Below are 14386 nucleotides of genomic sequence, written 5' to 3'. Positions count from 1 at the left end.
CAATATCCTGTGATAAACCATAATGGAAAAGAATATGAAAAAGAATGTATATATATATATGTATAACTGAATCACTTTGCTTTACAGCAGAAATAAACACAACATTGTAAATCAACTATACTTCAATTAAAGAAAAAAAAAGAAATTGGTTGAAGCAAGAAGACCAGATGAGGAGTTGTTGTAGTAATACCAGCTGGGAGTTCCTACCTGTGAAGTGGGAAAATAATAGATTATTGTGAATATTAATTATTGAAGGAATGCATGTGTGGTGTCCAGTGTAGGGTCTGCAGTTGGCAGGTGTATAATGAATATTTAATTTTTTTTCAAGAGCCTAAGTAAGAACCGATGAAGGCTTGGGTGAAAACAGGAGAGAAATATTCCAGGAGCAGCACTTGGCAGGACTTGGGCAAAGAATGAGGGAGATGGGGGAGTTGAGGGTTGGACAACCATCTTATGTTGCAGGGAGGAGGGGAATAAGAAACATCTTGTACAATGTGCTGTGGGTGCAGAGGAGGGAGAGAACAGGTCTCAAGATAACCAGCAAGAGAGCAGCCCCAAAACCTTCTGAGATATGCAAATGTTCAATAGAGACGCTGCGTTCCAGGGCCTCGAGCTGCAAAGAGCTCTCAGCAAACTGTCAAACCCTTGTCCAGAGGCGTCTACTTCTGTCCTGAAGCAGATGCTTTTCATCTACACGATCTTGAGCAGGTTCTTCAACTTCTTTGTGCCTCATTTTTATCATCTGAAGATGGGGATAAGAAGTCATAGGACTTATAGGGCTGTTGTGAACGTGTGCAGAGCGCTTAGCACAGCGTTAGATGGGTAATGAGTTATCAATAAATGGTGGAAATTTTCATTAAAATTCTCTTATCCCTGACATTACTTCTCTATCTCTACATACAATGCTCAGATAATAGTTATATGAACATCGAAACAGCATCTTTGTCTGTCTTGATCACCGCTACATTTCCTGCCAGCTCTTAGGACAGTGGCTGGTTCACAGTAGGTGTGTAAGTATTTGTTGAATGTTTGAGCATCTTTGAATGTATGAGTAAGGAAACCCATCTCTCTTTCCTTCCCTTCCTCCCTTCTTTCCTTCTTTCTTTCCATCCATCCACCCATCTGCCGATCCTTCCATCCATCTCTTCTTCCATCATCCATCCATCCATCCATCCATCCATCCATCATCTTAGAAAGGCTTAACCCACAAGTTTTTTTCTTTCAGTTGTGAGTGTAGTGGCTTTACCCACAGGTTTTTTTTTTCTTTCAATTCAAAATATGTGTAACACAAAATTTACCCTTTTAACCATTTAAGTGTATAGTTCAGTGATATTAAGTACATTCATGTTGTTGTGCAACACCTCCAGAACTTTTTCATCTTCCCCAACTGAAACTGGGTACCCATCACACAATAACTCCTCATTCTCCCCTCCTCCCAGATCAAGGCAGCCACCATGCTACTTTCTGTCTCTATGCATGTGACTACTCTAGGTACCTCACATAAGTGGAATCACACAGTATTTGTCCTTTTGTGACTTAGCCCACAATCACAAAAGCTGTGTGATCCTGGGAAACTTAACCTTCCCAAATTTCCACTTCCTCATCTGTAAAGTGGCTGTAATAATAGTACCTACCTCATGGGGTTGTTGTGAAGTTTAAATGAGATAATACATATAAGGTACTTAGACCAGTACTTAGAAAGTGCTCAGTAAATATTAGTTCACATAAATACATATTCTAAATCAGCAGGCACTGGTATTGTGCTTATCATGTGTCTGACTCTGTCATAAACACTTTATGATCTTAACTTATTTAAGCCACACAACCTGATGTCATTGGTACAACCACTATCATCCATGCTGCACGGGAGAAAAAATAAGGTGCAGAGAGGGTAAGCAACTGCTCAAGGTTACTCAGCTGGTTCACGGAGGAGCTGGGATTGAAATCCAGGCAGCCTGTTTCCAAAGTCCACAGGCTTTACCATTGCCTCTGCAATCTGCAGAGATGGTCATCCGTCTACACCCTCAGTCCTGGATCAGCCTATCAGCGTGAGTCTGTGGAGGTGCCGGGGCCTCAGACACAAGGAGGTGTCCTTAGAAGTCCATGGAAAAATCACTGAAGATGAGTTTACCGTTACTTCCCATGTGTGGTCCTGATCTGGCGGGGCCCTCCTCGTGTTCACTCACACACGTGGGTCTCCTCTGGGCCCCGGTGGTGACCAAGGGGGCTGGGGATCAGGGCCCTCCATCTCCTGCTGGGGCAGACCTGGAGCCCTCCCCAGGTGACGCAGCGAAGCCGACGCCTTTTGCCTTTGCTGGCAGAGAGCTCAGCAATCCTTGGTCACCCCCTGCCCTGCCTGGTTAAGGTTAAAAGCAGTGTTTCCTCTCCTGGGCCTCAGGGCCGCCTCCTGCTGGGCTTTATTGCTTTCTTGACACCCTCGGGAGCCTCTGTAGCCCTTTAAAAGGGGCAGAGCCTGTAGTGGGCTGGCAGCCCCGGTCCTGGAGATAAGAGTGTCCTGTCCTGGAGAGCAGGTGCGGGTTTTCCAGCCAGCGCAGGCCAGAGTCCCGTCCTGAGTCACCTCCGCCCTGATGTCTGCAGAGGTGAGTACACTGCTGGCCTTTTCCTCTGCAGCCTGGCCATCCAAGCGGGTGCTGAGAATTAATTCAAGATGGGGGTACTGGGGGGCTTCTTTCTGGGCTCTCCTCCCATCCGTGTCCCCCTCCGATTCCCCCCCTTCAGGCAGCTGCATCCATGTGTGACCTGGAGTTCGGTGGCGTCAAGGTGAAGGAGCCCAGCGAGGGGGGCAGGTGGCGTGGGTGCTGGTACGAGCGGTTTGTGCAGCCCTGCCTGGTTGAACTGCTGGGCTCTGCCCTGTTCATCTTCATCGGCTGCCTGTCGGTCATCGAGAACGGGACCGACACTGGGCTGCTGCAGCCGGCACTGGCCCATGGGCTGGCCCTGGGCTTGGTCATCGCCACGCTGGGGAGTATCAGGTGGGAACAGCTCTGAGCACTCTGCCTGGTGCCAACCTGGGGAGCAGGCAGGGAGCAGAGCTGTGGGCAGGACCCCTGGACACATGCCCAGGATCCCAAAAGCAGTATGGGTAAAATGTGGGTTGGGTGAGGGGTCAGGCTGCTTGGGTTTGAATCCTGGCTCTTCAGCCTGTGAGCTCTGTGGCTTTGACTAAGTCACTCCCCAAACCCAAACTTCCCACCTATGAAATGCGAACAGTGGGAGTATTTTCTAAATCTTATTTCTCAAGCCAACACATGAAGGAGAAAGGCCAGGTAACTCGTCCAGAGTCCCGTGGTAGAGCCAGGAGGCAAACCCAAGCTGTCTGTCCTAAACCCAGCATCTCCTAGGGGAGGCATGAGAATGAAACGATGTGAAGAGCTTAGTCTATAGTAAGCGCTCAGTCGCTGTTGGTTGCTGTGTTATTGTTACCTTTAGGACGGGGCGTTTTGCTCCAGCCTAGGGTAAGGCAGAGTTATGCAGAAGAACCCGCCGGGGGGGGGGGCAGGGAGGCCTGAAGAGTTCCCCTTGCATAGCCCTCCCCTGGACAGGAGCTCCACTGGGAGGTCGTGGGCTCCCAGGAGAACCAACCACAATGACAAATGTCTTGGATGGAGTGTCTGTCAGGGGCCTCTAGAACCTGGTTGGTCTGTATTTAATCTCACACAGAAAACTGATCTGAGTAAGGAAATTGAAATACTGTTTCCCAGAAAAGCAGAATGGAAAGAGAACTTTAATATTTCTCTCTAAGTATCTAAGGGAAGCTGCAGGTGGGATGAAAAACACAGAGTCTTCTGTTCAACGACGGGTCTGGGATTGAAGGCAACCTTTGTCACTGCTTAGCTGGGTAACCAGGGCAATTAGCTGAACCTCTCTATGTTCAGTGAAATAAAAGGGGATGGTAATAATAGCTGATATTTGTTGAGTACTAACTATATGCTAGTACTCTATATGAACATGTATTAATTATCTTTGCAACAGCCTTTATGAGGTAGGGATCACTGAGGCACAGAGAGGTTATATAAGTTGCCCACGGTCATACAGCTCTTCGGTGGCAGAGCTAGGGTTTGAACCCAGGCCAGCTGGCAGGAGAGAACATCGCTTTGCGCTTCAGGAGACTGCCTACCTGGAACGCCAGCCTTTTATTCAGCCATCTGTTTTTTGTCAACAAATATTTATTCGGTACCTACCGTGTGCCCGGCACTGACTCTGAGGTTATTGGAGCGCCCGACACAGCACCTAGCACCAGAGTAGGTGTTCAATAAGTGTTTGTTGAGCAAACCATGGATGAGTAAACTAAGAAGGTGTCTTGATTGTTTTACTGTTAATGAGTGTGAAGTGTCCAGCCTTCTCCTGGTAGAACCACACTCTGAGTGCCAGTGTCTCTCCCCGTTTGGGCTGCGGGACCTGGTGGTGAGGCTGATGGACGAGAGGGTTCTAAGTCTCCCTCCTGCAGGAGGCCGCCCCACCTCCACCTTCACCTCTCTGCTTTGGCAGAGCCCAGGCTAAGTTTGGTCATGGACCTGAATTGAGGCCAAGTAAGCCTGGCTGCCCCTCTCCCTGCCGGTCAAGTCTGAGATCAGCTGGTGCTTCCTGATCCTGCAGGAAGCTCACCCAAGGGCCTGTGCACAGAGCTGCACCTGACAAGTTGGGGCAGCTGGTCCTGAAATGTCAGCATGTTGGACAAAGTCCCTGTGTCCAGAGCCAGGGTCCTCTGTCCAGTCTCAGCTCAATGCCCTGTGCCCATTGGGTGGGCAGGCCCATTGGTGGGGTCTAAACATATGGGTTGACATGGGGGGGCCTTGGGGTCACTGTCCCTCTTATTGGGTGTGTCCATCCCAGGCACCAGGGGGATTGGTGAGCCAACCTCTCAGGATAGTTCCTTCATCTGAGTGGGACTGGATAGGATGCCAATGGGGGTAGCAGGGCACTGGGGGCACCTCTAGGCTCTGGGGCTTGGACTGGTTGAGCATCTTGGTGAAAAGGAAGGCTCTTGGCCCATACCTTCTGGAAGGACCAGCCAACTTGAACCAGCCCTTTGACCTAGGTTCGACTTGGTCTAATCCCCTTCACATCCCAAACTCCAGATCCCAATCCCAACTTAATCATGAACCTCTAGCCTCGATCCTGATTCCCAGTGCCATTTCCAGGAACCTCTAATCTCAATTTTACAGGCAACACTAGTCACACTTTCAGACCAAAAAGAGAAATTTTACTGGTTGAGTTCCACCAATAAAAAATTTTATTGGTTGAGTTCAACCAATCAGGAGCTGCTGTTCAGGGCCTGGTTTCTTCTAAGGAGAGGCTCGGATACCTGTCTTGTGCTGTGAGTTTGAAGCCTGGGGTCTCATTCTGACCTGTGGCCACGGCTCTGAAGGGCTGGATGCAGCTCTTAGGGGGTCTGGAAAGAGCTGAGGGACAGTTTCCCACCGTATTCTTGTCTGGGCCACCGTGGGGTCTGGGTGTAGGACAGGAATGGTGCTGCCCTCCCCTCCCAGGCTCTCCCCCACCACTTGGCACCTCGGGGAAAGTGGGCGTAATTTGGTGCCTGTTTTCTACCTGGGCTGCCCTTGACGGACTCCGGCCCCGCAAGGCCTGGGGAGGTGGTAGGGCTGCTGGGGCCCAGTGCCTGGGCCTTGGCCTCACGACTCCTTCTGCTTTTGTGGGTGACAGTGGTGGACACTTCAACCCTGCGGTGTCCCTGGCAGCCATGCTGGTCGGAGGCCTCCACCTGATGATGCTCCTTCCCTACTGGATCTCCCAGCTGTGTGGGGGGCTGATTGGGGCTGCCTTGGCCAAGGTGGGTGATCCCCCAGGGGGCTGGGCTGGGGGCTTTTGCTCTGATGGGGCTGCTGCGGTGGGTGAGGGGCAGGGAGTGGGGACTGTCCAATTCTTTTTTAAAAAATTGATTGATTGCTTGATTGATTGGCTGTGTTGGGTCTTCATTGTTGCGCATGGGCTTTCTCTAGTTGCGGGGTGAGCAGGGGCTACTCTTCCTTGTGGTGCGCGGGCTTCTCATTGCAGTGGCTTCTCTTGTTGTGGAGCACGGGCTCTAGGCGCGTGGGCTCAGTAGTTGTGGCACGCGGGCTCAGTAGTTGTGGCTCGCGGGCTCTAGAGCGCAGGCTCAGTAGTTGTGGCGCATGGGCTTAGTTGCTCCGCGGCATGTGGGATCTTCCCGGAGCAGGGCTCGAACCCGTGTCCCCTGCATTGGCAGGCGGATTCTTAACCACTGCCCCACCAGGGAAGTCCTGTCCAATTCTTTTCCTGTTGCCTCCCATGGGATTGGGTGGACCTTTCTACCTTGGAGGGGACACTCAAAGGGCCTTTGGTTTCCTCCAAACCCACCCTGTTCTGTCTGTGTCTGGACACAGCCCTCCCTAGACAGACCAGGAAGCAGAATTCAGGACTCAAGGTTTCTGCTCCTGAGTCCATTTCTGGATTTAGACAATTCTATTTTTTTCATTCATTCATTCATTCACTTCATTCATGCTACAAACATCTCACTAAGCACTGTCTGAGGGTACAGGATATACAGGGTTATTCTCCTTGAGAAACTCCTGAACTAACTTCTCTGTGTGTTCTCCAGTTTGCCTGCCTTTAAACTGAGTTACTCTACCTTAAATGGGAGTTAATGCTCAAATTACTGGAATCCTCCCATTCCGGTAGGAAGGCTAGCTCTTCCTCTCAAGCCACAGAATTTCTATAGCTCTACACGTAACTCCATGGAAGGACTTCCCTCCTCCCTCTTTGCCTGCCTGACTTCCTTGTTTCCTTCTTTCCTTCTCTCTCTTTCCTTCCTGCTGTTCTGAAGTCTCAACCAGGGACCCTTCAAATTGGAGGCCTTGCTTGGCTTGTGTTGGGGGTGGGATTGGAGGGAGTGGGGAGGTGGAAAGGGGTGAAGGGGGCACCCTGTTAGCTTGCCTGGGGTTTGGTCTGTGTCTCTAAGCGCTGCCCATTGCAGACTTTGGTCTCGAATTCCATCTTGCTGTCGTCCCTGCCCTGGTCTCCCTGTGCCCCCATTTGAGACCCTGCTCCCCTGTCTGTTTAGAATGGGGCCCAGACCTTGCTGCTCTGATTCCCAATGGAAAGCAGTGCTGGGACTCTCCCTCAGGCCTGGTCACTTGTAAACTTGTCCAACATGATGGAGACCAGTGTGGGGCAGAAGTGGTCAATCACTGGGTGCCCTCCCACCTCCCCGAGCACTTGGTAGAATCCTCTCATTTAATCTCCAACTTGACTGGAAGCCTGCATCAGTCCTTAAAGATCACTCCCCACCTGGGCCCAGGGCTATTACCATGACCACGCCTACTTTACAGAGGCAGAAGCAGAGGCGCAGAGAAGGCAATAATTTGCCCAAGTTCAAATGAACTGGGGAGCAGCTGAGCCTGGATTTGAGTCCCGGGTCCAGAAGCTTGTCTGCACTGCAGTCTTCCCTTCCCAGGTGTCGTGATGACCCCAAGGCCGATTTCCTGGGAAGCCAATGGGGCTTAAGCTTCAGGGCTGTTCTCATCCCTTTGAAGGGGCCTTTTAGGGGGCTGGTAATGTGTTTACCTGGGTATATGTGTTTGCAAAGTTTGTAAAAATAAGGCATTTTAGTATTCTTTCTCAAAGAGGGTCATATAAGTTACATACCCTTCAGGCCTACAATATCTGGAGCCACCGCTGGGTTATCCCCATTTACAGAAGAGCAAAATGAGGCTTAGGGAAGTCCAATAGCTCAGGCAAAGCCGCACAGTAGGAACTGGTGGAGCTGGGATGTGGGTCCAGATATGTCTAACTGCACATTGGACAGGACCCTTCCCTGGCTCAAAAGGATGGGCCCCTCCCGTCAGCTCCCAGCTGTCTCTCCACCTGCAACATGAGGCTGAGCACTGCTCTCTGCAGGCGGTGAGTTCTGAGGAGAGGTTCTGGAACGCGTCTGGGGCAGCCTTCGTGACAGTCCAGGAGCCCAGGCAGGTGACGGGGGCAGTGGTGGCAGAGATCATCCTGACGACACTGCTGGCACTGGCTGTATGCATGGGCACCATAAACGAGAAGACGCAGGGTCCTCTGGCCCCATTCTCCATCGGCTTCTCTGTCACCGTGGACATCCTAGCAGGGTGAGTGCCCCTTGGCTGTGGGACCACAGTGCTCAGCCCTGGGCCGAGGCTCACCCCTGGAGGAGGGCAGGTCTGCTGAGCTTACCTGAGGGTTTCCAATAGAAGCCACACAGGTAATGTACACGGGGGAAGTGGGCTGGCAGGAGGCAGACAACAGGGAATGGTGGGGACTGTGGCATCTAAGGAGGCCACCACCACACACCTCTGATAAGTTATCGCTGTGTGGGAATATGGGCTTGGGGTGACCCTTCTAATTTCATTCTAGGGAAGTCAGAAGACTGGATTTTTATGTGAATTTTCTACTTTTTGTAGTATCAATAAACCATGTCTGTGGACTGTGTTTATCCTGCCAGCAGGCAGCCAGGTTTTAGCCTCAGACTTACAAAGAGCTTCCACACCCGTTGTCTCATTTATCTAGGGCCTCTCAGTGGGCTTGGGAAGGGATTAAGGAGACAAAGGATTATTTCTTCCCTTTTATATATGAGGAAACTGGGGCTCAGAGAGGACACAAGTGACTTATTTAAGGTCATTGGGAAGTGGCAAATTAAATGAGAGATCTGGGACAAGGGCCCCTGCTAAATATAGGGGATGCGGGAGCTCCTTCCTACAGGCCAACTCCTTCCTTTCTTCTTGGACACAGGACCAAGTGTAGCCTTTCTCTGCTCTGCCTCCAGCCCTAAGTCATCCTTTGGGAGGTGGAGTCTGGGGAAATGCATGTGCAGAGCTGTGGCAGTGCTTTGATGCCTCCTAGTGGCTTTTGGTTCACTTATAAGCCTACTGACTCATCCAGTTGGCTTTGGCTGCTGGCCACAGAGTGGGGTCTGTGACGGGTGAGGCCTGAGTGAGGACCCCAGCTTGAGCGAATGGGGCAAGGGTACAGACACTGGGACTAGAGGGGTGCTCTTGGGGAACAGTCCCTCTTTGGGAGATGCTGGGTCCCTAGCTTGTGGTGCAACAAAGGCCTCAACCAGATTAGAGTTAGCACTTGCACATGAATTATAGGAGAAACATGGGCTCTATGAGGTATGTACTTTCATCTCAGCTGAAACACAGAGAAGTTAAACAAAGGTCATAGCTAGAAATAGCTGGGCTGGGTTTTGAATCCAGGTCTGCTTGACCCCAAAGTTCACGTAGCTGAAAACTGCTTACTTTGCCTTGCCACCTCTGGAGGAGGACCCGTCTTCCTTCCTGCCGCCACTGAGCAGGCACTACCTGCTGCCCATGCTTCTAGAAGGGTGTGTGGGGAGTGGCAGACTGTAGGGAGGACTCCGGGGAGGGGGTCAAGCCTTTCACTTTGGAACCTCCCAGATCGCCATGATATGGTAGCTTAGAGGGGGTTTCTGGGTAGCATGTGACTTAGGCCTACTTGGGGAAATGAACTTGGGTGAGTCGGGGCTCCTTGGCTGAGATTCTGCCGACCATTGTGGCTGGGTGTTTGTAGGGGAGCTGTGTCTGGAGCCTGCATGAATCCTGCCCGTGCCTTTGGACCGGCTGTGGTGGCCAACCATTGGGACTTCCACTGGATCTACTGGCTGGGCCCGCTCCTGGCCAGCCTGCTTGTAGGAGTGCTCATCAGGTAGGAATGTGACACAGGGTCATGGCCCATCTGGTGGGCATGGTGACAGTTCCTAGAACATCCAGGTCTAGAGGGCTAGGGTCTCGCTTGGGTTTGGAGAAGAGAAGAGGAAGCCTTCTTCAGAGGCAAAGATTATGGCTCTGGGACCTTTGGTGGCAAGTGACAGAAATCCATCTGAACAAAGCTTTCATCATAAAGGGGAACTCATTGGCTCACATAATTGAAAAGTTCACAAGTGGCCCTGGCTTTGGTGGGAGCTCAGACAGTGTCTTCAGGGCTTGGTCTTTTTAGGCTCTACTGTCCTCTGGGTAGATTTCATGCTTGGATAGGCTCTCCAGTAGAGGCAAAGATGCCCACCATGCGCTCCAGACTTACATCCTAGCAGGTTAATAGCTGGAAACAGAGGAAACAGAACAACAGCTCTTACAAAGGTCTTGGCTCTGCTGTTCTCTGAGTTGGACTGGTCCAGCTTGGGCCATGTCTACCTCTGAATCGATCTCTGTAGCCATGGGGCCAGGCACTCTTATTGGCTATGTCTGGAGCATGAATCTTATCCTGGAGTTGGGGTGAGGTCAGCCTCATCTGAACAACTGTATGGACTGAAAGTAGGGGAGAAATAGCTCCCCACAGGGGTGTTGTACAACTCAAGGGTCCCTGTCCACATAGAACACCATGTTAGTGGTGTCCCCAAGAGCATGCATGTCATGAGATGCCAATCACATAAGACACAATGTGAGCAGTGCTCCCTGGAGCTGGGCAATGGGTAAGAAGGTTGATAGTGTTGTCAGAAGGATAATATCCGCTTGACTGCTTCTCCTCCAGCTCTCTTCTTGTGAACCTCAAGAATCCAGAGAGTCCTTCCTTTCTACTCCAGGTTGTGCAGGGATACAAGTAGGTACAGTGCCCGCTGTCTGGACGAGGACAGGCACTGGGCTGAGCTGATCTAGACTGCTTGCATCGCTGCCTGTCTGCAGTCCTGGCTTAGCCTACGGATTAGTGAAAAGCATCACAAGTAATTCTCTGATGCTTTCAGAATGGTAGAGATGGGGATCTTCAGGAAAAGGGTTAGAGACCCAACAGGAAAGAGTTTCTCCCTCTCCCCAGGGAGATCTGGCTCTTGAGGCTGGAGAGGCTCAGGAAGGCATCTCTCTGGAGAATTCTGGGCCTGGAGGCATTCGATGGAGGGTTGGGTCTCTCCTGGAGATGCAGAGACCTCACTGGGCCACCTTTTTTGTAGGTTCTTCATTGGAGATGGGAAAACCCGCCTAATACTTAAGAGGCGGTGAAGCTGAGATGGTGGAATTCCTGCCGCCCTAGGGGCCCTCAGTGGACCTGTCCTGGACTGCAGACCAGACAGGTCTGCATTTCCTGCCGGGGCAGAGCTCTGAGAAGTGACTGATACACTTCCCCTGACTTGGGTCTGGCTTTTCAGATGTGCTGGTTCTTTCGAATTCCTTTGTGCTCATCAGAGACCTCAGCCTGGGGAATGTGTTGCCAGCAATGCCCAGAGACAGATAGAAACAAGCACAACAGAAGAGCTTTTCTTGACAGGGAAGGTCCCAGGAGCAGAAGAATGGGTGGAAGAGGTGGCCGTGTATGTGTCTCCGCTCACTTCCCTCATCCCCTTTCTCCTTCTCTTGTTCCCCGATTCCTCTGTTATAGAAGGGCCTTCTTTGGTCTGTTTCCTTGCGGCCTGTGCTGTCAATCTAGCTTTGCAATAAATAGTCCAATGTTTCCTTCCGTGTGCCCACTGGCTGGCCTTTCCTTTCAGAAATGGACACCACTGGAGGGGAAGCAAAAGTCTGGGTTGAGCTTTAGCTGTCCAGAGTCTAATTAGCTCGAGCCCAGCTTAGAGTCCAGGGCCAAGGCAGGTACTCAGAGTGCAGACCAACCCAAAGCCCATCTGCCTCTCAGCCAGGGCCAAGGGAGCTCTGTCTGGAGCTCAGAGTCCGTTCTGGAGTCCAGTTTGGACTCTGGTCAGAATCAGTTCCAGATCACAGACCTCAAGACCCTGCTGAAGAGCCCAATGCAGACTCCAGGGCATGGTTTAGTGCCCAAAGCTATCCAGGACATGGACTGACCCACTCATGGCACTCCAGCTGGGGATGTGCGTGGGTATGGGGGTGGACCAGAGCTGCAAGGATTTCCCAAGGAAATATATAATGTGGCATAATACAGGTCTGGAGAGACAGAGGCATTTAGATGGAAGATACGAGTATAGTGAATAACTAAGGATAAAAAAAGAATAAAAAGACACGTTCTGAAGTTCACACCTTAAAAGTAGAGTGTGTATCTTCTCTACAAGAATCTATGGGTAATTTATGGAAGGTGATCATTCTAACACCGCAAAGGAGTGCTAGGGAAAAATAATTCTCAACAACGAACAAAAACATCACCCACTTCTACCAGACAAGCAAAATACTCACCTGAGTAAAAAGGAAGAAAATGCTCACTGGAGAATATTACCAATACAATGAGAGATTGCCTGTTGAGAAAATGGACACTACCCAAATATCCAAGACATTTTGGAGAAAAAGAGAATAATAAATTTCAATAACAACAAACGTAAAGAGAAGAGCTACTCAGACAACCTGTGTTCAGTGATGTGAAGGTAATTGTAAAAATAGCTACTGACACTAATTGAGCACTTTCTACATGCCAGGATCTGCTTTGTGTTCGAAACGTGGTAATTTATTTCATTTTCACAACTGTACAGGTACGTATTATTGTTATTATTTATTTTTCATGTTACATATGAGGAAAGTGAGGCACAGAGAAGTCAAATTACTTACTCAAGGTCACTCAGGAAGTGGCAGAGCTGAGATTCAAATCCCAGTGGTCTGGCTCCAGAGTCTGGGCTCTTAAAATGTTCATGTAATCTTAAGACATATAGCTGCACTTAAAGACAAATAGCGGGGGCTTCCCTGGTGGCGCAGTGGTTGAGAGTCCGCCTGCCGATGCAGGGGACACGGGTTCGTACCCTGGTCCGGGAAGATCCGCGGCTGGGCCCGTGAGCCATGGCCGCTGAGCCTGCGCGTCCGGAGCCTGTGCTCCGCAACGGGAGAGGCCACAACAGTGAGAGGCCCGCGTAACGCCAAAAAAAAAAAAAAGAAGACAAATAGCGAACATTAACTCATGGGGTTAAGAACAAACAGAATTGTTAACAGGGGAACTGTGCAATAATAGGAAGAGCCGTTAGGGTTAGTCAGGAAAGGATGAGTCTTTGCTGGAAGAACATCTAGTAAGAACTTGTAATTTATCCAGTAGATCAAATGAATAGGCTGATAGGAAAGGATGGTAAATGATGTACTCAAAGAACCCAAGTGAAGAGAGGGAAGGCAAAGAACTCAATGAAGGCAAATTCAAGACCCAGCGTACGCGCTGATGGACCTACGTTAAGAAGTAGGACTCTGGAGTCAGCTGAACCTGGGTTCAGATCCCAGCTTCACCACACTTACTGGCTGTGTGACCCTGCCTGGGCAATTTATTTAAGCTCTCTGAGCTTCAGTTTCCTCAGCAACAGGCATATTGTGTGGGTCCAATGAGTTAATGCAATGGGAAGGACTTAACACGGCACTTAGCATACAGTACATGTTCAGTAAAAGTTTGAAATCAGAAACAACACATTAGAAAACTCACAAAGAGTGAAAAACATTAAAAGTTATTACATCCTTTGGTGAAATAAATAATTAAATCAACCTTTGGTAAATCTAGTAAATAACAAAATAGTTATATATATATATATATATATATATATATATATATATACACGTGTATATACACACACCCATACACACCCATGCATACACGTGTACAGCTAACATTTATTGTTTATTATGTGCTCGGCACTGTGCAGAATGCTTTCCATGCATATTTCATTTAGTCCTCACACAACAATCCCATGAGGTAGTGTAGTGGGTTGAATAGTGTCCCCACTTAAATTCATGTCCACTTGGAACCTCGGAATGTGACCTTGTTTGGAAACAAGGGCTTTGCAGACCCAAGTAAGGTAAGGGTCAAGACGAACCATACTGGATTAGAGTGGGCCCTAAATCCAATGAAAGTGTCCTTATGAGAGACAGAAAAGGACACAGAGAAAGTGGCCATATGGAAGGACCAAGGCAGAGTTATGGTATCACATGATAGCACCAGGAGTCACCAAGAGCTAGAAGAAGCAAGCAGGGGTTCTCCCTGCAGCCTTTGGAGGGAGTGTGGACTGCTGACGCCCTGATCTCAGACTTTTGGCACCCAGAATGGTGAGAGAATAAATACCTGTTTTTTTAAGTCACCGAGGTTGTGGTCATTTCTAGGGACAGCCTCAGGAAATGAATACAGGTAGCCACTCTTACTCTTCCCATTTTCCAGAAGAGCAAATGGAGATCCCAAGAGATGACATTACCCAGAGTCACATAGTTAGTACATTGGTGGAGCCAAAATATAAGGTACGTTTGACTGCAGGGTTCATGATCTTTGTCATCACAGGTTACTATTGCTGAATAAGGGACAGTATGTCGCCTGACTACTTGCCCCTTAGTCCCCCATGAAGAGGGGGACAGAAGCACGTGTATGATAACTCTTCTCACTCCTAACTTGCAATTGGATTTCAAGTCCCGCTCTTCATATCCATTTCTAGACCACAAGCTCTCAAGAGGAAGATCAAGGTTAATTCCTCTTTGTGATTCCACATTATTGGGCTCAC

The 14386-nt window shown here is 49.7% G+C and overlaps 1 protein-coding gene across 1 annotated transcript; it reads left to right on the top strand.

Annotated features, from left to right (window-relative positions):
* The first annotated feature begins 2516 nt into the window (after nt 1-2516).
* AQP8 (aquaporin 8) lies at nt 2517-10973 on the top strand. Its single transcript, XM_030872123.2, has 6 exons — nt 2517-2600; nt 2740-2993; nt 5686-5812; nt 7897-8111; nt 9553-9687; nt 10925-10973. Exons 1-6 carry the CDS (start codon nt 2589-2591, stop codon nt 10971-10973), a joined length of 792 nt encoding a protein of 263 aa, XP_030727983.1. The 5' UTR covers nt 2517-2588.
* Nucleotides 10974-14386: the final 3413 nt, after the last annotated feature.

Source organism: Globicephala melas, chromosome 15 (genome assembly GCF_963455315.2).
Source record: "Globicephala melas chromosome 15, mGloMel1.2, whole genome shotgun sequence".
Lineage (NCBI taxonomy): Eukaryota > Metazoa > Chordata > Mammalia > Artiodactyla > Delphinidae > Globicephala > Globicephala melas.
The sequence above is the reverse complement of the archived record's forward strand: the minus strand, read 5'-3'. Positions and strand labels throughout refer to the sequence as shown.